Consider the following 27,807-nt stretch of genomic DNA (forward strand, 5'->3'; position numbering starts at 1 on the left):
TCCGGACTGTCAGGAGACTTTTTGGAAAAGAATACTTTTTTAAAATTCAGGATACCTTCACGATTATCAGTTTAATTTTAATTTAATTTTGAAATAATTAGTTTGAATAAATTTGTTAGTAGTAAAACTTTGTGGAAAAGTTTTTAAAGGTTGTTTCATACTTGTTAAGTCTTGATATCGATACTACATTACCGACATTATATTATGCCTATAACGGACTACCATCACGATATCACGAAAATCTGTGATGTGGGCTTTCAAAGCATCCAAGAGTTTCAAAATGTTTAGATTGCATGCTTCACCATGTTTGTTATTAGAGCATTATTTTTGTTTTTTACAAATTTAAATTTTGCTCGACGAAATGTGACTGACTTGCGGTTACTTTTCTCATTGAGATGAAAAGTAATCGCAGGTCAGTCACATTTCGATTTCCAACACGGCAAGTGAGTTTTTCACTTTGTACCCACTATGATCCATTAAATATTCAAACAATCTTTGGTGTGTGGCGTTTAGAGCTGATCAAAATTACTTATACACAATTTTTGACGAGAAAAATTACAAAAACTTTGCAAGCAGTTTTCTCATTTGTACGTTTTTCCAGATGTGATCGATTTGCGGTTAGCGGCAGTGTAGCCCATCAAGTATCAAGTAAGTATGTCGGACAGCATTGTTTGTTACACTGACGGCTCCCTCCTCGAAGGTAGAGCAGGTGCAGGCGTCTATTCGCGTGAATTGAGATTGGAACAGTCACACTCACTGGGTACACACTGTACTGTCTTTCAAGCGGAAATATTTGCCATCATGTGTGGAGTGCAATCTGCACTGCAGCAACGCATTATGGGCAAAGTAATATACTTCTGTTCAGATAGCCAAGCAGCTATTAGAGCTCTCACCTCGGCCAACTCAAGGTCGAAGTTAGTAATCGCATGTCGAACTCAAATTGAGGAATTGAATTCAGTTAATACTTTACACTTTATATGGGTACTTGGCCATTCTTCCATAGCTGGAAACGAATTGGCTGATGAGTTAACTCGTAATGGAGCATCGCATGACTTTATTGGTCCTGAGCCAGCTATTCCAATATCCAAGTGTTGGGTGAAGCTTTTGATCAACTCTTGGGCTGTCACTCAGCACAAATGGCATTGGAGTAGTAGTCTGGATTCGTGTCATCAAATAAAATTTCAATTTATCGCCGAGATAACTCGCCTACTTTTCACACCTGAGAAATGGTTGTTCCGATCATTATCGTATGAGAATGATTCAGCACAACCCTGAACGTACTGAATGGAATTAACGTACTGAACGGTGATTGACACATTGTGAAAAGGACAGCAGAAGAGGAGGAAGAAGCAGAAAAAAGAACATGGAAAGAAAAAGGAGCAGAAGAAGAAAGAAAAACGTCGCGTCGGTCTCCTCGGGAAAGGGTCAATGAGGACGCCTTCATAGTCAAAGTGAACGATAAGACGACGTAGGTGAGAGGGGTTTCTATGACTTGGGTGAAAAGGTACCCAGAAGAAGGAGTTACTGTTCGAGTTCAAGAAGGATCCCACATTCAAGAGCTCGACCTTCCTGAGAATTGAAGTTCGCCCCTAGAGTCACCCTAGCGATGGGGCAATAACACAGGGGAACAAAATTTAACTTTTTGCTGGTCCTCAGAACCAATTGATGTGTCTTCAGTAGATTTTGGCTCGCTGAATCCGAATCTGTCCTCAGATATGCTCTAACACGTGAGATATAGTTAAATTAATACCGCTAATTTGAAGAAATTAGCATTTTTCGAAGGACCTTCATGAAGCATATAAACATAATTTAAGGTCAATCAATTCCCGAAACGGTATAAGCACATCTGATCTAATGAATTTCCTTCAGCTTTGCACGTTACAATAGTTTTCTATTCGGTTTTCCTTGAATTTAGGTTCAGTGAATTTAATTTAAAAACATTCCATGCAAGTCCATTTTAAAACTTGCATGCAAACGCCATCAGCACCAGTTCGAAGCCACCAAAAATTCAACACGGCCATGAGGAACTGGGATATGAAAATGTTGAATGGAGTATAGAGATACTAGTCAGTTTGTAAATATATGTTTCGTTCGACTTTTCAATAAAATATACTTTGCACACAGTTGTGGTCGAAATACGTATCTGCAAAGATAACGAAAATTAACTGGTGGAATAAAATGGAGAGTACTTAATTAGTCTTAGACGGTTGTATAATAAAGGAGCTTCAATGACAGTAAATACACCATATCACTTGAGCAATTATTGAAAATTTATCGCGCCAGAGGAAATACAACATCATATTTACATTCAATAGAACTTACTTCAATAAAAACATATTATTTTTTTGCTTGGACAAAATATTATATTGAATTCTTTTTACTTTCCACTCAAAACCGTTAACAGACAATTACCAGGCTTGTACACAAGTTTTCGAAATAGGCTTGCATAAAACATATTTTTATATAACTTTCACTAACTGAAATTGTAGAAAAATCACTCTCATTATGTTTAAATTATTAAAAATTCACCACATTTCGAAAGATTAGATGTGTGTGATCCATTTTGGACCTTGATTGACTAGTAATTCTTTCTATAGGGTTAACGATGGCTTTTCTAAAATGCTCAAAATCATTGATTTTACGAAATTTATTGAGGTATATCTCAAAATCTCGACGTGTTAGAGAAAATCTGAAGTCAGATTCGGATTCAGCGAGCAAAAATCTACTAGGAACACATTATTTGGTGTTAGGGACAAAATCTTGTTGAGCTGTGTAATTTGAATGTATGGTGTTTGTGTTTCGGTGTTGAAATTAATCTGTAGATTAAAAAAAACACTTTAATAAAGAAGAAGGAATAAAATATGGTGTTTGGCCACAAGGCGCGAAATTATCCGTGTTTAGCTTTTGAGTCCTAACTTTATTATAATAATAACATGCCGATGGCACTATGAGACATAAGGACTAGCGGACTAAAATGAAAGACGAAGAATTTTGACAAGACTTTGACTCTCTATCGAAGCACTTCGAGTAGACATGCGCCGCACAAATCTCGAAGCAGATGAACTGACGGAAACTTGCGATGCACCGATGCCGAGGAAGCTAGATCAAATCACTTGTGGAACGATTCTCTAGCCAACCTTCGCGTAATCAGGTCAGTCGTTGAGGCTGCAGCTATCGGTTCTGCGTAGCGAGTTCTGGTTTGCGAAAAGAATTCTGGGTAGAAGTCGATTAGGGTTACGGTAGGCGTTCCGCAAAACTCCATACTCGGCCCAATGCTGCCGAACGTTATGTACAACAGGGTGCTAACGCTGTAGTTGCCCAAAGGCGTGCCAATCTTCGGATTCACGGTTCGTCCTAACGATAACCGAAGACTCGCTGGAAGAAGTAGAAATGTTGGTGGCGGAGATGACCGACGCAGTTGAAAAGTAGATGAATGGAGTCAAACTGCACCTTGCTCATCACAAAACAGAAGTGATGTTTAACAGCAACTGCTGAATGATCCAGCGGATGCAGAATATTGTATGAGGGCAAAACATACTGTATGTACGGACTTTGAGACACTTATGTGTGATGATCGATGATCGACTATTCCATGTCGACTATTCCTACGAAAAGGCGGCTGAAATGACCAGTGCGCTAGCAAGGATCATGCCAAACGTCGGTGTTCCGAAAGGCAGTAGTAGGCGTCTTCTGACGGCAGTATCATACTCGATACTACGTAACCGCCGAAAGTTGAACATCGTGTTTCGTCTAATGGCCATCCGAGTCACGAGTGCGTACAGAACCATTTTTTCGGAAGCAGTTTGCTTTATCAGTGTTTGGCCTTGGGTCGTCGAAGCGTTGATGAACCGGGAATCGTTGGTCCTACCTCGGCACTCTAACAGGCAACCTCTTAAAAAATGAGAAGCTCGTCGGGTATGTAGTTAAACGTTGAGATTCAGACAAGATCATCACAGTCGATGACCTGAAAGATACACTGAATGCGTAGTGTAACCTGGAAGACGCGCTAATGTCGATTCGTTTAAGGAAATCGTGCGGAGGCATACGGCGGCGATATTGACGTTGAGAGATTGCGACAGGATGTGGAAAACGAAGCACTTTGACAATAACCTCCTAGGCGAGTTACTTCGTGCGGCGAGAGGTAATCCAAACCTGAAAGCAGATCAGTTAACGAAACCTGTAGCGAGGGCATGTGACATGTCATTACCTAGAACAGAGCTTCCCAAACCTTTGGGTATGCGACCCACCTAGCAAAATTCTATATGTCTCGCGACCCACCTATGAAAAAATGCATTTTACCAAGTAGTATTAAGCATTAATTGAATCAGAATGTCATCTGTTTCGGCTTCTTCCACATAAAAAATATTCACGTTACCTTACATGTACAAATGCAAAAAAATGACGAACATGGTATTGTTTGTCAAAATGTTAGCGTTTTTATTTTACTTCATTAAGGGGACAGCTTTTAGGCATAAATGTTTAAATAAAATAGCGTGGTGATGGATATTTAAAATAAAATGCGGTTTGAACTTGAAATAATGTTCCTGAAAAAATGATCAAAAAGTTCGGCATTCGAGCTGCAATTAATATTTGTTCTGCGCGACCCACCAACAATCCGCTCGCGACCCCCCTGGGGGTCGGGACCCACAGTTTGGGAAACCATGACCCAGAATATTGAAACCACGCAATAGTCGCCGTCGGGCTTACTGGAGGAACGAGTCACTTAGAGATCTTCGAGCTGTATGTCAGAGGGCCAGAAGACGCGTTGCAGATGAGCGAGTAACATAAGGTGACATTTGTTGACGCCAGTTCTGCCGCGAGATCAAGTTGAGCAAGTTAAACTGCTACAAGGAGTTGTGCCGTGAAGCTGATGCCAATCCGTGGGGCAATGTTTATGTAGCCATCGACTCCATACGATGATGAAGACGACATTGTTGGCACTCAGATCTCCAATGAAGAGCTTGTACTTGTGCGAAAGGGTTGATGGTGAGAAAAGCTCCTGGTCCGGATGGAATTCCCAATATGGTATTGATGTCTGTTCTACTGGCGTTCCCGGACATGTTTGACACGGTAATGCAAAAATGCCTAAAGAAGGTTACTCCCCAGACCAAATGAAATTACAGAAGCTGTTACTGTTGTCAAAACCGGGAATCCACCACCGTACAGGCACATCTGTCTGTTAGACACCCTCGAAAAACTCTTGGAAAGGCTTATTTTCAACAGACTAACCAAATATACAGAAGGCGAGCGTGGAATATCTAATATGTAGTTCGAAAGCGTATATCGACGCTGAACGCAATCCGGAACGATCGAATGCGATGTACAACGAAGTGTTATCATTGGAGCTGCCCAAATAAGTCGTTATTGACGGATTTCTGTTGATAACTGGTGCGAAGGGGGGGTCAGTTTTCGGAGGAAATGATGGCAGCGAGAGACGGCTCGAGGACGCAGGAGGTCAATTTCAGGGAAACTTTTCATCGGTGTTGGCCAGATCCAACAAACATTGGAGACGGGCTAAAAAAATAGCTTTTTCGGTTAAAATTGTTTGTTGAGGATCCATCGCTGGGGACTAGGCCGAGTAGATCGTGGCACGTTAAGAGACCTGTTCTGGATCGCAAATGGTCCATTCGGAATCTCTGGATCGACTTCGGCCCTCGCCTGGTTATCCGTTGAAGTGATAAAGTGCTAAGAATTGCTGAACAAATGAATTATTAGCGTTGGTAACGTAATAAATAGTCTTCCACGGATGCGGGTCATCGGTATCGGGGAGTTTTCGCAGCCGGGGGACTCCCTGTCCGAGTGGGATACATTCGCCGCCGGGGACTATCTGAGAGGTTGCGACCACGTAGTTCAAACAGGAGTGGCTCTGAATGGCACGAGGCGTTGTCCTAATGCGCGGAATATCAGAACATCGGATAGAAGCGCCGTAAAACGTTTCCTGGTGTATAAAGTACATTAATTACTGCCCTATTATCTATTCCCTAGAATTAATACTGGAAGGCAGTCCCGGTGGGGAATTATGGTTGGAGCCCAAGGTGGGTTGAGTGGGTAGGGCCAGTCACGGCTGGAGGATTCCTATACTCTGATCTTCCTTAGCCATGTGGTAAGATGCACGGCTACAAAGCAAGACTATGCTGAAGGAGGCTGGGTTCGATTCCCGGTTCGGTCTAGGAAATTTTTTAGGCTTCCCTGAGGATAAAAGTATCATCATGTTAGCCTAGTGATATACGAGTGCAACAATGATAACTTGGCCTAGAAACCACGCAGTTGATAACTATGGAAGTGTTTAGAGAAGCTACGAGGCAGCAATGTCCTAGTGGGGATGTAAAGCCAATGAGAAGAAGTATACGAGAAAGTCAAAACGCATGCAGCAAAAACGCATTTCGAATAACTTCCGTGGTTTTCTTTGGAAAACAGAATTGTGAACCAATGCGTTTAATAGAAAATATATGCGGTCAGATGTTTAATATATGTTTTGAGTACATGAAGATAAAGATTGTATATGTACATTAGGTATCATGAGGCGGCGTTGTACAGAAGACAAAAATCTTCCAAGCAGGCGTCATCAAAGCTTTTCTAAATCGTCTATCAACTGTGCAAGAGCCGAGTCCGATGGATTTTGTTTCTTTTTCCTGCATTGTTCTAATTTTCTTTTGTATGGTGGAGTCAGAATAGCTTAAGTGACATGTCAGAATTGTAATATGTTCTAGCTATAATAACCGTGCTATACAAATTTTACAATAATTGTTTTTCCTTTGGTTACTTTACAATATAGACTTGAAATCCGAAAAGCGGATGTTTTCGATTGGAATATATTATAGCTGATTAGGAGCTCTCGATTGACTCACCTGATGATTATGCCATCGTAGGCAAAACTGCTGAGGACTGCTGCCGCCGCCTCCGTTCACCGTTCCACCACCATGTGATTGCGTGTCCATGCTGTTTCAATCACTGCGATCGATTTCAGGTCAATCTGCTGAAATAGACACGTCGATCGGAGCGTGTGAGAGAAAAAAAAATCACAATCACACACTGATTAATGAGCACCGTTCATGATCCTTGGTCCTTGATCTAAACTATATCAGACGAATTAAAAACACATTCAGAGCTATCCTGCCGTACTCCACCCACCACTGTCTCTGCGTTTCACGTCACTTCTCCCTGCGCCAACGCTGCACTTCACATGAATATGTCGATTCTCACTGAAGACGGAACATTCGTCATGCATTCCGTTTTCACTTCTTTTCTTCTAAGGAAAACACCATCCGCGAGGAACGCGCAAGGAAAGGCAATAAAATTGGATGAACCACTTGTTACACACCCATCATCATTAGGCGGTGATCGTTCGGAGACTGCAGCTAACCAGCGTGACCCTCTCACTTGCTCTCTACCACTGACTGCAGTGACGGTGAAACTCCGAGGATGGATTTGGATTTGATCGAGCGATTTTTTCTCCGCAGTCGCCAATCCATCAGCAACCGACGTCTACGGTGACGACGACAGATTGGATTTGAGGAGAAATAAAAATAACGCATAGTGTCTCGTCGGTCGGTAGTTGATCGGGGCCAGTCAGCAAGCCAGCCAACCTGCCAACAAAAGGGACAGCGCCAGGCCGAGATTTTCGTGAATAAAGGAGTGTGATGTGAAAATTCTCCACACGAACGGAAAATTGCCATTTGTCACACGTACTGACCGAACCACCAACCCCGCCTATCAATGTGCTGTGAATCGCGCACAGCAGGCAGGAAAAGATTACGGGGTACGATCAGGGATCGGTACAATAAGAGCGAAAGAAAACCACGACTATCGCAAAAACAATACGGATGGATCTTGGATCGTGGCAGAGGCGTTGGTAGGACGGTTTGACTAAGAATTCAATGGACATTTTTTAAAATGGCTAAATATAATAGTTCCTAACGATTTGAAGAATCACATTTAAAAATCGGGGTTCAAGCGCAAGCGCAATAAAAAAAATGTCCACGAAACTTCTCGTAACATTAGGGGTATTTACTTACGGGCATAGGTAGCTGCGTATCTGTTAATAGAAATGTTTCATAGTCGATTTAAAATATGTCCCTTATGATTGTGTATGAAATATTTCTGGTTACGCTGTTACGCTGTCAGGTGAATACCCTTATCAACCCTCAACTATACGTATGTTGCTATGGAGTTGGTGATGCTTTTTGGAAAAGCAATGCACCATCGACTAATGGGGATATCGAGCATTGAAATATTGAAATTAGCATACAGAAACCGATCAAAGTAACCAGAAAAGCTCCTTAGTCCCAAAGTTCAGAAGCACAAATCTCAACAAAGAAGAATCAAACAAACGCATAGACTACTTTTTTTATCTTTGCTCTGTTATGCGTAGAATAGGATTTTTAGTTTTGTTGATAATTTTTTTATTATAACTTGTGCCATTAAAAATAGAAATCCGGCCATGTTTTGGATTCCATTTCGCATCGTCCTTAAGCAGATCACGTGTTCAACATATGCATACTTACAACCTACTACATTACGACTTGAATTTCTCAACTCTGCTGCTGTCTATGTTTTTCAAATACATCGTATATTTGAGTTGGCTAAGCGAGGTAGTTTCCCGAGCAAAGCTTGAGAGCAAATCGATAACTAATTCTGTTGTTGTGAAATCGACTAATTTTGATAACTCAGGTTGATATCCTTTTGGTCGTTTTAACGGTTAAAAGATCAAAATCTACAGCAGAAAAATCTTACTGTGACATCAAATCGAAAACTATTCCTGCTATCGATGAGAGCAAATCGAAAACTAATTTTGATATTGGTTCCGATAACAAAATAAGTACACAGTTTGATGTCAGATCATACAATATAGAAATCAACAGCAAAATGAGATCAAAATATGTAATCAGTCATGATGATTCTTATTTGAAAACAAATTATGATTTCAATTTGATATCAATATCAAAATATGTTTTCTATTTCTATTATGTTTTCAGACTTTGCTCGGGTTACACCTCAACTCATTGTCAAGGAAACGAGAAAATTTCCCATCCGATACCTAACTTTCAATGAACTTTCATCAGAATATGATCAGACTTCTTCCCCCCTCTACTAAAGCACTGATGATGATGCTGGCGGTAGATCGTGTTTTGTCCGATAGCTAGATAGAAATTTAGAAAGTGCGCTTCGTGGCTGGTGGAAAAATAGAGACACCGATCCGTAGAATCACCGCAAACGGAGAGACACTCAAGCCCAGTGCAGTTGGTGTAGGTACATACCAAAACACTTACGTTTCACCGAAGGAGCAAATGCAATGCAACCAACAGCACTAATAAGACAATAAGAAAGTGCAGAGAAAGTCATGCAGTCGATCCAACCGAAAACAAGGCAGCGGAATTATATTTTATACGCATTGTATTGCAAGCGGAGATCAGGCTAAAATTAGACAATTTAATTATATGTACTGCTTGAGGCCACTTTACGCCATCTAATAAGGATACCGACCGGCCGACGGCATAATTGTTGGTCAATTGGTATCCGTCGCGAGCTTAGGCCGCGCACTCCTCTGATACGAATCTCTTTATTAGAGGTGAGAACGAAGCCACCAGCGAGTGAAATATGCCGGAAAATTATGAAAGTGCTAACGATCATTCGTAAGGGTAACGATGCGAGGAAATTTTTATTCACACGTTCGTTGTTTTATGAAAGTGGTCCGCTAATCGGGGCCGCCCGTCGACATCTATATGGGTGACAAATTAGACTCGATAGGTCGCGTCAGCCGGCTACAGGTGATATTATTTTAGTGGGTCCTAATAAATTTGGATGTTTGTTCGCTGCTAGAAGATGGGGTTGGATATTTGCTAGTAATGTTAGACTGGGATTCATGTTTGTTCAACAATGCACTAGACAGTGCGTTTAGGAGATCTTGCATACAGGAAAACGATTCGATCGTCACACGTATGCATATTAGAGTGGGGCGCAGTTGTATGGAAAAACGCAAACTTCATCCAATCAAGTGAGATCAAGGCTTTCCTGAATCGTTTTGGGACCCCGATCAACTGTGCAAGATATGGGCTCGTTTGATTGCGTCCTCGCTTTTCGCATCGCGTTTTCAATTTATATGGAGATTAGTATGGGAAATCGTACTTTTTCACATTTTTGCTCTTAGCGGCTTCAATTTATCGTCAATCACGTGACTCATTACGTTAGCATACAGTCTGAAAGATGCCGAAACACTTTGCTGAAGAAGGTACGTTGCTGGAACGTCTACAAAAAATGTTATTACGCTTCGAAGATTGATTGATTGAAATATAGGGAAGAAATCAATGTTTCCAATGCCAGCACTACCAGGTTACCTATGATTGTTTGTGGTCAAAACTTTTTTTTCATTCTTGACCTGAACGTTGAGAAATGATTCCGAATCACTCAAATTAGCATCCCAGCCCTATAAGATCAATAATTTTGAAATAACATACAGGGATATAACTTGTTTTTAGTAAACATTCTAACAACGCACCTTTTTTTGTGTGTCTTTATTAGGGAGACTTTCAGCCCTTTACAACGTACCTTCTTCAGCAATGTTTTTCGGCATCCTTTGGGTTATACTTTAACACAATGTGCCACTTTGTTTACGATGAACTGGAACCTCAAGAAGTAAAAACGCAAAAAAGTTCGTTTTCCATACGAACTTCAAACGCGATGCGGAAAGCGAGGAAGTAACCAATCGGGCTCAAATTTTGCTCAGTTGTTTGGGACCCCGAATGGCATCGAAAGACCATTGATTTGAAAACATGACCCTGATGCCCCACTCTAATGCACATGCTTCTAGGGAATTCTTTATTTTCATTCGTCAGAAGATACTTTACTACACTCCTCAACAGGTTAATGTCCATGAGAAAATTACGTTGAGCTTTAAGTAGAATGTCTTCGCTTGCAATAAGACGAGTTTGTTATTCCACCACTTGATTGCAACTTCAACAGATATACGTATTTAGACCGTTTTCACTGTCTCGTACTTGACTCGACTAAGTTAGCTTAGACTCGTATTTCAGCTGTATGAAATCTTGTTAAAGACATGTTGCGATGGGTTTTCATTGGCTTGAATTAAACTCTTTTGATAGCAGTGTCTTACACACAACTTCAAAGCTGGAATTTCCAATTAGTAACTATCAAATATAATATAAAAGTTTCCAATTCAATTTGCAAGCCGCCGAATTCATCACAACTGCACTCTACATTTCCTCAACACATTCAATTTACAGTATTGCTAGTTTCACAAATAATATCAACTCATTTTAACAGACATGATTGATCAAAGTACAATATGTGGAAAGAGTTAATATAACAGAGTATTAAAAATGAATTGTGGGTTTGAGTAAGATGCCTTCAGCGTGTGTTCACAGATTCACACCTCAACGTGTCAACGGGCGAGCAGCAAGCCATGCAGAGTCAGATCTCCACGGAGAGCGTCTGTCATTATTATTTTGTACCGGCCATTTAGGGTCACACACTTGTCCTAAGAGTGAAATCAGTAGTGATTCAGTTTCATTCTAAATTTTCGAACACTATTCTAGTTTGAATCTGGAGCAAAAACGAACATATTCGCCGGTTTCCCCAGCAGATTGATCCATTGAAAAAATGATCTCGTGATTCACGTGTGGTTCAAACCTGCAGAGATTATAACTGGGCGTTATACCAGTTATTTTCTCGATCTGTTCTCCGGAAACTTTTCCTACAAAATAAACAACTTTTTGAATAATGCTTGATAATGTATAATAGTGAGGAACACAGCAACTATTGCGCGCGGACGGCTGCTGCTAAATTTTCGTGTCAGGTTTTAACGTGTGATTCCGCTGATTTTTGTTTTTTTAATCTGTTGACAATTTAAAAAAGTATTTTATTTCTTTAAATATTATGTGTATTAGGACAGCGATGTAGTGCCCTTGCTGGATCCAGTTTTATTTGATGCAACAGACCTGCAAATGAAATTCCAGTGAGAGGTTCCAATTTTAACTCTTTTTGCTATTCTGTTCTGTTATCTGTAGATTGTGCAACTATGTAATTTTTAGAATAAATAGTTTAATCGTATTATTGTGCGTTTTATATTATTGGCCTATTATACCAAAAAATAGTAAAATCTCTCTGGCACCTGATTTCTACCTATCCTTTCTCTAAAGCGGGGTGTCGCTTTCTATCAGATTCTATAAAAATAATTTGTTCAATGTTATCATTTCGACTTTGTTAGGCATGTTGAAATAGTGAAATTATGCTCGTTTTGGACTTGGATTGGACTTAGAAATATGCAGGGGATTAGATAACATTTGCAATACTAAAATCTTTTGATTATGTTTGCTTTTCGTATATTCTTTTAAGCCATAGTTCCCACTAGCTGTATAGAATATTCGGATGACTTTCCGTCGGTCATATGTGTGATATAGAATTTTAAGAATTTTAGAATTTTAAGAAAATTTAAATAGTGTTGACTGATAATGTGTTAAGTCAAACTTAAAGGAGGCTACGCACAGTAAGATCAAATGAACAGATATGTGGCTTTAGTTTCATTATTCTTACTACATATCTAGAATATATTCTTGCTACTTCCTCCACCTTTTCTTTTCGACACCTTTCATATTCTCATACACTGGGAAGTGGGTTCCCTCCAAGGACAAGCTTTTGTTTCATTCACGCAAAATATATTTGAATAATTGTCGTATAATTCACTGAAACCCATGTTTTCATTGAAATCTTTAAAATACATACAGATCATGCATAAATATAAGCTTCCTATTAAATGCCCAAGCTTTAGGGCAGCAGGGACTATGTCCAAGGGCTTGACGATCCCTCCCCAGGCCATCTGCGAGTTGTGGGGCTTGCCTAGGATGTGGTGGGGTTTGACAGTGGGCCCTGTTAAACCTCTATAAAAAGCTGCATGTATCCGCAAGTAGGCCCCACCAAAGCGACCGTGTGCCGCTCAAAGCGCACAAGCCCAAGTCCTGGTGTTAGGTGGGACGCTAAACAGCCCTGACACGACGGCCCTCCGACGAGACAGGAGGTTTGCGCAGGCCCAATAAGCCGCCTAGAAAACCAATCATTACGAACAATATAAGAGATAATGCGACTCGATATAATCGGCAAAGACCTGAGCGACGAATACAGGATCACGATTGGAAGCTTGGAACATGGAATTGCAAGTCGCTAGGTTTCGCAGGTTGCGACAGGATGATCTACGATGAATTACATCCCCGCAACTTCGACGTCGTGGCGCTGCAGGAGATTTGCTGGACAGGACAGAAAGTGTGGAAAAGCGGGCATCGAGCGGCTACCTTCTACCAAAGCTGTGGCACCACCAACGAGCTGGGAACCGGCTTCATAGTGCTGGGTAAGATGCGCCAACGCGTGATTGGGTGGCAGCCAATCAACGCAAGGATGTGCAAGCTGAGGATTAAAGGCCGTTTCTTCAACTATAGCATCATCAACGTGCACTGCCCACACGAAGGAGACCCGACGACGAGAAAGAAGCGTTCTACGCACAGCTGGAGCAGACATACGATGGATGCCCACTGCGGGACGTTAAAATCGTCATCGGTGACATGAACGCACAGGTAGGAAGGGAGGAAATGTATAGACCGGTCATCGGACCGGATAGTCGTCACACCGTATCGAATGACAACGGCCAACGATGCATAAACTTCGCAGCCTCCCGCGGAATGGTAGTCCGAAGCACCTTCTTTCCCCGCAAAAATATCCACAAGGCCACATGGAGATCACCTAACCAAGAAACGGAAAACCAAATCGATCACGTTCTAATCGACGGTAAATTCTTCTCCGACATCACGAATGTCCGCACTTACCGCAGTGCGAATATTGAATCCGACCACTACCTCGTTGCAGTATGCCTGCGCTCAAAACTCTCGACGGTGTACAACACGCGTCGAAGTCGGACGCCGCGGCTTAACATTGGGCGGCTACAAGACGGTAGACTAGCCCAAGAATACGCGCAGCAGCTGGAAGTGGCACTTCCAACGGAAGAGCAGCTAGGCGCAGCGTCTCTTGAAGATGGCTGGAGAGATATTCGATCCGCCATTGGTAGCACCGCAACCGCTGCACTAGGCACGGTGCCCCCGGATCAGAGAAACGACTGGTATGACGGCGAATGTGATCAGTTAGTGGAAGAGAAGAATGCAGCATGGGCGAGATTGCTGCAACACCGCACGAGGGCGAACGAGGCACGATACAAACAGGCGCGGAACAGACAAAACTCGATTTTCCGGAGGAAAAAGCGCCAGCAGGAAGATCGAAACCGTGAAGAAACGGAGCAACTGTACCGCGCTAATAACACACGAAAGTTCTATGAGAAGTTAAACCGTTCACGTAAGGGCCACGTGCCACAGCCTGATATGTGTAAGGACATAAACGGGAACCTTCTTACGAACGAGCGTGAGGTGATCCAAAGGTGGCGGCAGCACTACGAAGAACACCTGAATGGCGATGTGGCAGACGAAGATGGCGGTATTGTGATGGACCTGGGAGAACGCGCGCAGGACATAATTCTACCGGCTCCGGATCTCCAGGAAATCCAGGAGGAGATTGACCGGCTGAAGAACAACAAAGCCCTGGGGTTGACCAACTATCAGGAGAGCTATTTACACACGGTGGTGAGGCACTGGCTAGAGCGCTGCACTGGGTCATTACCAAGATTTGGGAGAAGGAAGTTTTGCCGCAGGAGTGGATGGAAGGTGTCGTGTGTCCCATCTACAAAAGGGCGATAAGCTGGATTGTAGCAACTACCGCGCAATCACATTGCTGAACGCCGCCTACAAGGTACTCTCCCAAATTTTATGCCGTCGACTAGCACCAACTGCAAGGGAGTTCGTGGGGCAGTACCAGGCGGGTTTTATGGGCGAACGCTCCACCACGGACCAGGTGTTCGCCATTCGCCAAGTACTGCAGAAATGCCGCGAATACAACGTGCCCACACATCATCTATTCATCGACTTCAAAGCCGCATATGATACAATCGATCGGGACCAGCTATGGCAGCTAATGCACGAACACGGTTTTCCGGATAAACTGACACGGTTGATCAAAGCGACGATGGATCGGGTGATGTGCGTAGTTCGAGTTTCAGGGCATTCTCGAGTCCCTTCGAAACCCGCAGAGGGTTACGGCAAGGTGATGGTCTTTCGTGTTTGCTATTCAACATCGCTTTGGAAGGGTAATACGAAGAGCAGGGATTAACACGAGTGGTACAATTTTCAATAAGTCCGTCCAGCTATTTGGTTTCGCCGACGACATAGATATTATGGCACGTAACTTTGAGAAGATGGAGGAAGCCTACATCAGACTGAAGAGGGAAGCTAAGCGGATCGGACTAGTCATCAACACGTCGAAGACGAAGTACATGATAGGCAGAGGTTCAAGAGAAGACAATGTGAGCCACCCACCGCGAGTTTGCATCGGTGGTGACGAAATCGAGGTGGTAGAAGAATTTGTGTACTTGGGCTCACTGGTGACTGCCGAAAATGACACCAGCAGAGAAATTCGGAGACGCATAGTGGCTGGAAATCGTACGTACTTTGGACTCCGCAAGACGCTCCGATCGAATAGAGTTCGCCGCCGTACCAAACTGACAATCTACAAAACGCTAATTAGACCGGTAGTCCTTTACGGACACGAGACCTGGACGATGCTCGTGGAGGACCAACGCGCACTTGGAGTTTTCGAAAGGAAAGTGCTGCGTACCATCTATGGTGGGGTGCAGATGGCGGACGGTACGTGGAGGAGGCGAATGAACCACGAATTGCATCAGCTGTTGGGAGAACCATCCATCGTTCACACCGCGAAAATCGGACGACTGCGATGGGCCGGGCACGTAGCCAGAATGTCGGACAATAACCCGGTGAAAATTGTTCTCGACAACGATCCGACGGGCACAAGAAGGCGAGGTGCGCAGCGGGCAAGGTGGATCGATCAGGTGGAAGATGACTTGCGGACCCTCCATAGACTGCGTGATTGGCGACGTGTAGCCATGGACCGAGCCGAATGGAGAAGACTCTTATATACCGCACAGGCCACTTCGGCCTTAGTCTGAATAAATAATAATTTAATCAAGGGGCCGTACACTAATTACGTAAGCATTTTTCTGGGTTTTCCATACCCACCTCCCCCCATGTAAGATTTTTCCCATACAAATAATTTTTTATTTATATGGAACGTAAGAAAATGGCAGATCCCCCTCCCCCTATAAGTGCTTACGTAATTAGTGTACGACCCCCAAGTGCCTCTCTGTTTTAGTAACTATTACGAACGACATAGAAGATAATACTTCAACAAAAACTTCAACTTCAACAGCAACTTCGATGTCGTAGCGCTGCAGGAAATCTGCTGGACAGGACAGAAAGTGTGGAAAAGCGGGCATCGAGCGGCTACCTTCTACCAAAGCTGTGGCACCACCAACGAGCTGGGAACCGGCTTCATAGTGCTGGGAAAGATGCGCCAACGCGTGATTGGGTGGCAGCCAATCAACGCAAGGATGTGCAAGCTGAGGATAAAAGGCCTTTTCTTTAACTATAGCATCAGTTGAGGTTGAAGAAAAGGCCTTTAGTTGAGGAGAAGAATGCAGCATGGGCGAAATTGCTGCACGAGGGCGAACGAGGCACGATACAAACGGGCGCGGAACAGACAAAACTCGATTTTCCGGAGGAAAAAGCGCCAGCAGGAAGATCGAGACCGTGAAGAGACGGAGGAACTGTACCGCGCTAATAACACACGAAAGTTCTATGAGAAGCTGAACCGTTCACGTAAGGGCCACGTGCCACAGCCCGATATGTGCAAGGACATAAACGGGAACCTTCTTACAAACGAGCGCGAGGTGATCCAAAGGTGGCGGCAGCACTACGAAGAGCACCTGAATGGCGATATGGCAGACAACGGTGGCGGTATAATAATGAACCTAGGAGCACGTGCGCAGGACATACGACTTCCGGCTCCGAATATCCAGGAAATCCAGGTCGGCTGAAAAATAACAAAGCCCCTGGAGTTGACCAACTACCAGGAGAGCTGTTTAAACACGGTGGTGAAGCACTGGCTAGAGCGCTGCACTGGGTGATTACCAAGGTTTGGGAAGATGAGGTTCTGCCACAGGAGTGGATGGAAGGTGTCGTGTGTCCCATCTACAAAAAGGGCGATAAGCTGGATTGTAGCAACTACTGCGCAAGTTACAGAGTTCGTGGGGCAGTACCAGGCGGGATTTATGGGTGAACGCTCTACCACAGACCAGGTGTTCGCCATACGTCAGGTATTGCAGAAATGCCGCGAATACAACGTGCCCACACATCATCTATTTAACGACTTCAAAGCCGCATATGATACAATCGATCGGGACCAGCTATGGCAGCTAATGCACGAACACGGATTTCCGGATAAACTGATACGGTTGATCAAGGCGACGATGGATCGGGTGATGTGCGTAGTTCGAGTTTCAGGGGCATTCTCGAGTCCCTTCGAAACGCGTAGAGGGTTACGGCAAGGTGATGGTCTTTCGTGTCTGCTATTCAACATCGCTTTGGAGGGAGTAATACGAAGGGCAGGGATTGACACGAGTGGTACGATTTTCACGAAGTCCGTCCAGTCCGACGACATTGATATCATGGCACGTAACTTTGAGAGGATGGAGGAAGCCTACATCAGACTGAAAAGCGAAGCTAATCGGATTGGACTAGTCATCAACACGTCGAAGACGAAGTACATGATAGGAAGAGGCTCAAGAGAGGTCAATGTAAGCCACCCACCACAAGTTTCTATCGGTGGTGACGAAATCGAGGTGGTTGAAGAATTCGTGTAATTCGTGTAATTGTAATTGGGTCACCAGTGAACCGACGATAACGATACCAGCAGAGAAATTCGGAGGCGCATAGTGGCTGGAAATCGTACGTACTTTGGACTCCGCAAGACGCTCCGATCAAATAGAGTTCGCCGCCGTACCAAACTGACTATCTTCACCCAACCGGCGGTTGTTAGATTTTCCAACAATTATGCATTAGAATCTACCAAAACCTGTATAAGAATTGGGCATATGCGAAATTGCTAGATTCTTATACAAATGTTGTATAAGAATCTAACAATGTTGTAAGCTTTTCTTACATTTTTTGTACAAAAATCTAACAATTTCGCATATGCCCAGTTTTTATACATGTTTTGGTAGATTCTTATACAGAATTGTTAGAAAATCTAACAATCGCCGGTTGGGTGTACAAAACGCTAATAAGACCGGTAGTTCTCTACGGACACGAGACCTGGACGATGCTCGTGGAGGACCAACGCGCACTGGGAGTTTTTGAAAGGAAAGTGCTGCGTACCATCTATGGTGGGGTGCAGATGGCGGACGGTACGTGGAGGAGGCGAATGAACCACGAGTTGTATCAGCTGTTGGGAGAACCATCCATCGTTCACACCGCGAAAATCGGAAGACTGCGGTGGGCCGGGCACGTAGCCAGAATGTCGGACAGTAATCCGGTGAAAATGATTCTCGACAATGATCCGACGGGAACAAGAAAGCGAGGTGCACAGCGGGCAAGGTGGAGGGCGATTTGTGGACCCTCCGAAGACTGCATGGTTGGCGAAGTGCAGCCATGGACCGAGCTGAATGGAGAAGACTTTTATGTGCAGCACAGGCCACTTCGGCCTTAGTCTGATAATAAATAAATCTGTTTTAGTAAATCTATCTCTTTTTTCTTAATACTGTTTTATTCATTATAAAAAGGCATTCTGCATGTAGCTATTTAATCTTAAAATTGAAATTAGATTTAAAAGGTTAGAAAAACCCGTATAAAGAAGAAAAACAAACATGTTGTTACTTTGGATAGTTTGGTGTAAATATTCGGTTTCCTGACTTAATTTCTTAAAAATTGAGGTTTGTTTTTTTCCAAATCTTGAGAAAAAAAAACAGAGCACCCTTTATTGATACTCTTCGCATTTATAAAATAGCCGACCGAAAATTTAAAGTTTCGTGCTACCTTTTTGGTTTCTTATTAAAAAATTTCGTTGTAAATTGAGTCGCCCCTGGAGAGAGACTATGAACTATATTTTGGAGAATTATGACCTTTAAGAGTATTATTTCCTGCAGAAGACAAGCTATGCTATTTTATGAATTAGATCATATATTTTTCATCGACTATATGTACTTGATCCGTATATTATCTCTTCCGCAAACGTTCCTTATTCTATGATTTCTTTAATGTAGTATGTTCGTTACTCGCTGTGTGAAATTCAACATTTGTTAAGGCAATGCTATAACTAGAAATAAGTAAAATACTTGTTTCTACACTATATAAAGCTGTATATTATTGACTCTACCCTGTTCCAGTAGTTTATGTTATTTAAAGATCAGTAACAACTAGTAGAATAGAAGTTACATAGATCACATCACTTTCCATGGTGAATCCCGATCTATGTTCCTGATTACCCCACCCAACTAACTTCCTTCACGTGGTAATTGTGGAGATGCAGAGGTATTCTCGGTCTCTAGTAGCAACAATTACTACACACTAACATTCCCTTCCTATCCCAACTGACTGTAAGGACTTGGCCGGCGCCGTTATTGATCAACATTTTCGAGCTGCTGAAATGTGCACTTTGAGAATATTTGGTAAATCCCAACCACTGTCCATTTGGATCAAAGTGCAATTTGCACCAGTTCAGATCAATCACGAAGTAGCAACCATTGATATGTAGAGTCAGTCTAAGCTAAACTAATGAAATGGTCTGTGTTCGTATTCGCATAACTCGAAAACGGCTGTATGGATTTTCTTCATTCTTTCAGCAAGTATGTTGGTTATCGTTTCCAACGGGTTTATATGATATTTCCTCAAGCGAAAATCATAAGTTTGTTGAGTAAATCGAGATAAAATAAAACTAAGATTCGTATGGAAATTTCTCACGGGCAGTTTACAACGCGCATTATCGTCTACTATGCAGGACAACGTCTGCCGGGTCGACTAGTGTATAATAGTTCCAAACGAAAAAAAAATCGTTTTCGGTAGAATAAAATTAAACACGTTTAATTAAACCACAATAGAATGTATTGAACGGACGGAAAATTAAAACGATGGATAATTTGTAATTAACACCAGACCAAGCTATGGGTTGTACGCTAAATATTTCAAGCGACGGTTCTCAAGTGCCAGTTTGAGGAAGAAGAAATCTGACAGATCTCGTTGCCAAAGAGAGTTTAAGGTTTTTGAAGGCGGTAGGTTTGGAATCTTGCGGTAGTGCCGGAACGCAGTAAATAGCAATGAGACGAAGTTCTTATTGAGGGATTTCCGGAGACGTTCCTCGATTAGATGCGAACATAATACATATAATACATTTAATTATATAATATTTAATTATATAATACTTTTAATTTTATTGGCATATCGGTCTCGATGCTGCTCGTATAGAGGAAGGGAGCAGCGTGTGTGCGAAAGCAGATGGGAAAGAAACGGAGTCCAAATGTTATCGCTAGGCAGCGACAAGTGTGAAAATGGTTGATAGGTGTTGAAGTATGCGAGGGCCATTTGAGAATAATTAAATTATCGAAGCGTCCGTCTTTGCCGTACATCCTTTCTGGGGATGGCTCGGGCAGTGAATGAAAGTCACTGTTACCGAGACTGGCAAAAACGGAGGCAACGATACGCATATTTATTATTCGGCTAATACTTAATTAGTTCTAGCGATCGATGTTCATCATTTGGAGAATCATCGATGGTCGTGTATGGTTTGTACACATTGCACCGAGTCTCTCCCGATGCCACCATATGATGCTATTGGAACCACAATTCTTATTTACATAAATTTAGGCGATACTTCTTCTTCTTATTGGCATTACATCCCACACTGGGACAGAGCCGCCTCGCAGCTTAGTGTAAATTAGTGCACTTCCACAGTTATTAACTGCGAGGTTTCTTAGCCAGGTTACCATTTTTGCATTCGTATATCATGAGGCTAACACGATGATACTTTTATGCCCAGGGAAGTCGAGACAATTTCCAATCCGAAAATTGCCTAGACCGGCACCGGCAATCGAACCCAGCCATCCTCAGCATAGTCTTGCTTTGTATCCGCGCGTCTTACCGCACGGCTAAGGCGATACATAAATGTAAATTCATCCGAAGTTGTATCATTTAGCAGCAAATTTAGTCATGATTAAGATACCTGACTCACAATAAGTATTTGTAATAACAATAATTTATTCATTTCTTGAAAATGGTTAAACTGATCAATATTACCCGGCGATCAAAGTTTTTTTTCGGATTACGGTACCTCGATTACACTGATAGACAATAAATTTATATTCGCGATGCTCATGTGTTGCATTGGTAGTTCTCGACCTCTAAAATCGACTGGTTACTGGCGTTTTTGATTTAATAAGGAAAATTCCGTGATTATTTGGTCACAAGGTAGGGAGGGGATCATCGCTTTATCGGCGCTGAAATCACTTGCATGTTTGCATGATTGCATGTTCAGATAAGTTAAAATACTAAGTTATTACGATAATCTAAGTTATTACGATATCTTAATGTCCCCATGAGTGTTTTTCAAGCAAAAATGGGCCTCCTTGGGGACACAACAGGTAAGGATACTGAAAACTGTTCAAGCCGCATATAAGCATAAAAGCATATGGAGACGCTTGGTACATTTGTGCAACGATTAATCTTGTGACTGAACTTTTTATGCAAATCTATTAAATAAATGAACAAGTATAGAAGCATTTATATGGAACTCGTATTTAAGGAAACCTCAACCTTATTGCATGTTGGGAAATACATGTTCTTGGTTTACATGTCGAATACTGCGATCAAGAAATCCTAAGAATAATGATTTTAAACAGCACCCAAGTAACAATTCCTAAGCTTGTTGGATTTATTTAATTCTTATAGCGGATTTATGATAGCAATTACCATGGCTAGTTGCTCAATTTTATTGGCACTCTTATTACTATCAATAAACCTCTCATAAATCTGCTGAAAAAGCTCCAAACATCAAATGCCATTTGATTTTATGAGCTGCTCTACGGTTGTGATGAAGAGCGCAATAAGTCATATTTTCAAAGCTCGATAAAAGCCACAATTTTTGGTCGTAATGTGGTCAAATGAGAAACCGCAATAAGGATATTTGCATTGCAAAGAGTTTATAAGGGTTTAAAATAAGAACAACATTTTTCTGATCGGAGTTCATGATGGCCATATTAGAAAATAAGAATCATTTTCAAGTCAGTGAAATTTATCACTGAAATCCATAATCAGATAATAATTTCGTCGCGTAGAACACTTCTCCTGGTAAATTATTATAATTGGAAATATATTAGGGTGAAAAACCTACAGATTAAGTGGATATTTTCGATGTTGATATTATAATTGATTTCAATTTATTGCACTGAACTACATTATTTTGCCGGCGCGTGGTATAGAGTCTTATTCTTTACCTAGCTTTCACCATAAAATTGAAAGCGCAACTTATTTTAACGATAGTATATTGCAAAACAAACCTGAATAAATATTATTGTGTTGACATCCTCATCATAATTTGCATCATCAGTCCATTTTGTTATTATTTTTCCGCAATTTTGTTTCCCTTTTTTTTAAACCAACATTTTTGACAGCTGCCGCAGCCAAATTCCCTTTTCTGTGGGTGGTTTAAAAGGGGTTTCAAATTGTTCAAATTACGCTTATAAGAGGTTTATAGTGGTCATGTAGAGAGGGCCACTTGGTCATACCTTACTCTTATAGAGGTAACCAGATGGTTGTCGTGAGTTTTATTGTTAGTTCTTATAATTTGATCGTGAAAACGATTCCAAGAGTGGAATAAAACTTGAAATGTTAATTGGGGCAGGTTCCCGGCAGAGTTCAAAGCGATTTTCATAATTCTTTCATGGTTGTCTTATCCACCTCCACCACCAAACTATATAGTTTGCTAGTTTGTTATGTTTCAAGAGATCCGTATTTCTTTGCCAGATCAACTTTAGTACGAATGCTGTCATTTAGAATGTAGAAAATTTTGATTTACCAAATTCAATATGAGTAAAATTCACCCATTCGATACAAGTAGATGATTAAATGAACTTTTATATAGTTTTTATTCGACTCGATCAATAAATCCTTTAACATTTTTTATAGCTTTTATATTCGACTCGATCAATAAATCCAAAATTACACAATCCAGTTCCTAATAAAGCTGCCGAAAGCAAAGTAAAAGTTCCTTTGATCATCGAACAATGTTCTGTGAATTTGTTCTGTAACATACCAACTGACCTTTTTGCAATGTTGAGCTCAATCGAGCGATCAGAACCAAATTCCAGATCGAATGAGTGACGGAGGTGTGTTTTTCTATATATTTTTGCTGAAATCCCCATACAAACTTCAAATCAAATGCGCCAGCTTATGCAACAAGCGATTGAGCTGAAATGTTGAGAGATTGATTTTCTCACCAAAAGAAACAATCCTGGAGGGTGCCCCGTGGCACCTTTTTTCTCCCCATACTGGGCAAATCTAATGTGTATCATTAATCAAAAACAGATACGGTCAAGTCCTTTTAAACATTTGTTTGGAATATCCATAAGGGGGAGGGGTTTCGCTCGCACCACCCAAGAAACTTATCTTCCCTTCCAAAACCTCCACATGCCCGATTTGGTTCCATTTGCTTGATTTATTCTCGAATTATGAAGAAATTGGTGTTTCATTTGTATGGGAGCACCCTTTCCAAAGGAAGGAGAGCATACAAATTTTAACGGTAATCGGATCAGTAGTTTCCAGGTCTATAAGAATTTTATGTAAATAGAATATGTTGTCCAAAGATAATTGTGGTTTGGGGTCGTACAATAACTATGCATGCACTTTTGGGGAGGGGTCTGCCATTTTCCAATGTTCCATATAAACAAAAATGATTTGTATGGTAAAAATTTTACATTGGGAGAGGGTTGAAAAACAGTTTTTGTTGTTTTCTCGAAATAGTAAAACAAAGAAGGTTGATCTCCTTCCAAAATTTAATTGCCATGCTGGTACCCCAATTTTTTCAAATTTTCTCAAATTCAGGTCATAAAAACTCGTTCAATTTGTAACTGACTTAAGTGTCGCTTGTTTCAAAAACGTTATAGTTTTTAACTTAAATGTTTGTTATAGTTTTTTTTTGTTTTTAAACCTTCCCAAGTAAGGGAGGTTTATATAATGCTGTGAATTTGAGTTCAATATTTTTCCTAACAAAGGCAGTTAAAGACTTGTTTCAGGATGTTGTTAAAATAACTAAAAATTCTAACATAGATAATTTTGTTAAGGAAAAATGCTTAAACAAACTATAATACCCCAATTATATCACTAGTTGTTATAAAAAATTGAAGTTTTCACAATTGGGTTAAAACTTTCTGTGCCTTCCTACTCGGGTTGGCTCTGGTCAGTTGTACGGAGTGAAAATATTCATCGTCCTTGCGGATTTTCGCCTCATAAAATGAATGTGGCTGATGAGGTGGCTGTAAATAAAAGAGAGTTGCTTTCTGTTCCGGATGTTCATCTCATAGATGAGTGCTATATGGATTATTTAAAAAAATAATATAATCAAAAACGAAAGGGTTTGTTTATTTTATGTTTGTACGCAAGCTGGTGTACTATAAAATCAAACGAATCTGGTGGTTTATTCTTTTCCATCGTGATAAGCCCACTTTGTTTTCATGGGATGAAAAATGGAACAGTTCCTCCATCACAATTTGAAATCTGAGCCAGCTGACTTAATGCGTCATGATCAGGCCCTTCAATCATGGAGCCGCATGGTACCTCACTCGGAGCTTGCCACAGATGATGCTGAAAGTCAAGATCAATGCACTGGCTGTGATCCGTAGGTGTGGGATGCCATACATTATATATAAATGTGTATACAATAATAAACCGTGTCATCTAACAAGTGTCACACCTTCCTTGTTTACAATTTGTCTGGTTTAGAGTTGTTGTTGTTGTTTTTGGCGGTGCCATTGAATTATGCTTCGGTTCAAACGCAAGGTACGGTGGCGTCGGCAGTTGGTTGCGGCGGTGGTGCGACGTCATCGAGCCATTCAGAGTGCAGAACTTTGGTGGGTTTTCGAATCAGTTCATGTGGGGGAGTTTTCACCCAAGAGAATATCGGCGTGCGGCTAGCTCGGGTCGGGATTAGGCAGTTGTTGTTGTTTGTCATGGTGGTTTTGGCTTTTCCCACATTTTAACGTCGTTTTCTTTATACAGTGTTTTACTCAACCGAACAAGTGTAAATGAAAACATACTCAACGGTTGTTCATCGCACGCGTTCGAATAGATGTTGGCGTTGAGCAGGTCTCGTGTATACTGTTAAGATGATGTGAGTACTTGAAGGAAGTAGGCAAGCAACTTACTTTTGAGGCCATCCACAAACCACGAGGTTCAATTTGAATAATTATGAAATTTCCTTCTCTATGTTGGATATTTAAAAATATTTGTTGAATCACAAAAAAAGATATGTTCAAATTGTATTGCGCATAAGAAAATCACCAGCCATCGACAAAAAAGGTTGAAATTAGAGTAAAAATAATATCCTCAAGAATGTTTGATACTGAAACTGTTAAAGTTTCCTCTAAAACATCGTAGTTTATGAATGGCCTTCCACTGGCCTGGCAGTTGATTCGATGTGATTAACGAGCCGTATTCGCTCCCAGGAGACACTCTGAAAGGAGCGGGCAACAAGCAGCTGTTCTAGATGTATGTTGCGATGTGCGCCGTTGTTGTCTTCCCGGCTTCGCAGCGGTGTATCTTCATCTTCATGGAAAATGTGATCTCCCAGCGATCCTCTGACCATGTGTGTCATGTGATTGGTCTCCTCCAAATGGCGAATTGCTCCAACAACGTGTGCTATACCTAACTACACTTTGCACGCTTGGCTGGCGTGGCGAGACGACGCGAGTCTGATGCGCCCGATTTAGTCACCCAAATAGTGTGGCAAATATTTCGAGTGCTGAGCTGCCGAGCTGGCCGACAAAACTATGCTGAGCTAACGCGTGTGCTGCCGATCGGCTTGGCTGGTATTGTGTGTAATTCGGTTTGGGGATTGCGATTGGAAGTGTTGGTACCTTTTTTTACTTTCTAATGTATTATTCAGAATTAGAGTGACCAATTGTCCTCAAATGATTTTGAATAAATCAATAAGTATCCATTAAATTGCGATACAGATAAGTGAGATACGAAATAAAAATGTCAAATTCTATTATCCCGGATGAGCAACAACTCCGAATGGGACAATCACCCGAATAATACACTACTTCAAATGCTACACAACCTTTAAAGGCATAAAATTTGAGTTTGTGGAAGTTGCAACATTGAAGACAAACCTAATAAGAATAATTCTTCGTGGAAATTCCATATTTTGTAGAATTTCCAGCAGAAACACCGGAGGATTTCCGCGGAAATTTGGCAGCATTTTCCAGAAGCATTCCCAAAATTTTCTCTTGGAAAATCTGAAGTAGGTATTTTGCAAGAAAATTCTCAGAAGTATTCAAATAAATTGCCGAGTAAATTCCGAAAGTTTCCTTAGGAAATTCCGAACATTATTTACGAAGCAATTCCGAAGAATTTCCCGAGAAAATTGCGAAGAATTTCCCCAAGAAATTTCGAAGTATTTCCCAAGGAAACTCCGAAGCATTTTCCGAGTATATTCTGAAAAAAAATCCGTGGAAATTTTGAATAATTTCCCAAGGAAATTCTGAATAATTTCCCGACGAAAGTCCGAAGAAGGTTCCGAGGAAGTTCCGAAGAATTTCCCGAGGAAATTCCGAAGAATTTCTCGAGGAAATTCCGAAGAATTTCTCGAGGAAATTCGAAGAATTTCGAGGAAATTCGAAGAATTTCGAGGAAATTCCGAAGAATTTCGAGGAAATTCGAAGAATTTCGAGGAAATTCCGAAGAATTTCGAGGATATTCGAAGAATTTCGAGGAAATTCGAAGAATTACCCGAGGAAATTCGAAGAATTTCCTGAGAAAACTCGAAGAATTTCGAGAAAATTCGAAGAATTTCCCGAGGAAATTCGAAGAATTTCAGAGGAAATTCGAAGAATTTCGAGGAAATTCGAAGAATTTCCTGAGGAAATTCGAAGAATTTCGAGGAAATTCGAAGAATTTCGAGGAAATTCGAAGAATTTCCTGAGGAAATTCGAAGAATTTCGAGGAAATTCCGAAGAATTTCGAGGAAATTCGAAGAATTTCGAGGAAATTCGGAAGAATTTCGAGGAAATTCGAAGAATTTCCGAGGAAATTCCGAAGAATTTCGAGGAAATTCCGAAGAATTTCGAGGAGATTCGAAGAATTTCCGAGGAAATTTCGAAGATTTTCGAGGAAATTCCGAAGAATTTACCGAGGAAATTCCGAAGAATTTCCTGAGGAAATTCGAAGAGTTTCGAGGAAATTCCGAAGAGTTTCCCGAGGAAATTCGAAGAGTTTCGAGGAAATTCTGAAGAATTTCCGAAAACTCCGATGAATTTCGAGGAAATTCGAAGAATTTCTCGAGGAAATTCGAAGAATTTCGAGGAAATTCGAAGAATTTCGAGGAAATTCGAAGAATTTCGAGGAAATTCCGAAGAATTTCCCGAGGAAATTCCGAAGAGTTTCCCGAGGAAATTCCGAAGAGTTTCCCGAGGAAATTCTGAAGAATCTCCCGAGAAAATTCCGATGAATTTCCCGAGGAAATTCCGATGAATTTCCCGAGGAAATTCCGATTAATTTTCCGAGGAAATTCCGAAGAATTTACCCAGAAAATTCCGAAGAATTTACCGAGAAAACTCCGACGATTTCCCGAGGAAATTTTGAA

The 27,807-nt window shown here is 41.4% G+C and overlaps 1 protein-coding gene across 6 annotated transcripts in view; it reads right to left on the reverse strand.

The window, feature by feature from the left end:
* Positions 1-27,807, reverse strand: part of LOC134220109 (protein abrupt) — a 70,864-nt gene that overhangs the window by 25,806 nt on the left and 17,251 nt on the right. Inside the window, exons 1-2 of one of the 6 annotated variants that reach the window (XM_062699094.1) lie at positions 7,322-7,585; positions 6,849-6,976 (exon numbers count right to left, since the gene is read on the reverse strand). In XM_062699094.1, the coding sequence (XP_062555078.1) occupies positions 6,849-6,938 (90 nt within the window). In that variant the 5' untranslated portion in view covers positions 6,939-6,976; positions 7,322-7,585. Of the gene's footprint in view, positions 1-6,848; positions 6,977-7,131; positions 7,586-27,807 lie in introns of those variants that run through there. The other 5 variants (XM_062699093.1, XM_062699092.1, XM_062699091.1 and 2 more) reach the window with 5 other exon arrangements.

The sequence above is a fragment of the Armigeres subalbatus genome, chromosome 3 (genome assembly GCF_024139115.2).
Source record: "Armigeres subalbatus isolate Guangzhou_Male chromosome 3, GZ_Asu_2, whole genome shotgun sequence".
NCBI classification, from domain to species: Eukaryota; Metazoa; Arthropoda; class Insecta; order Diptera; family Culicidae; genus Armigeres; species Armigeres subalbatus.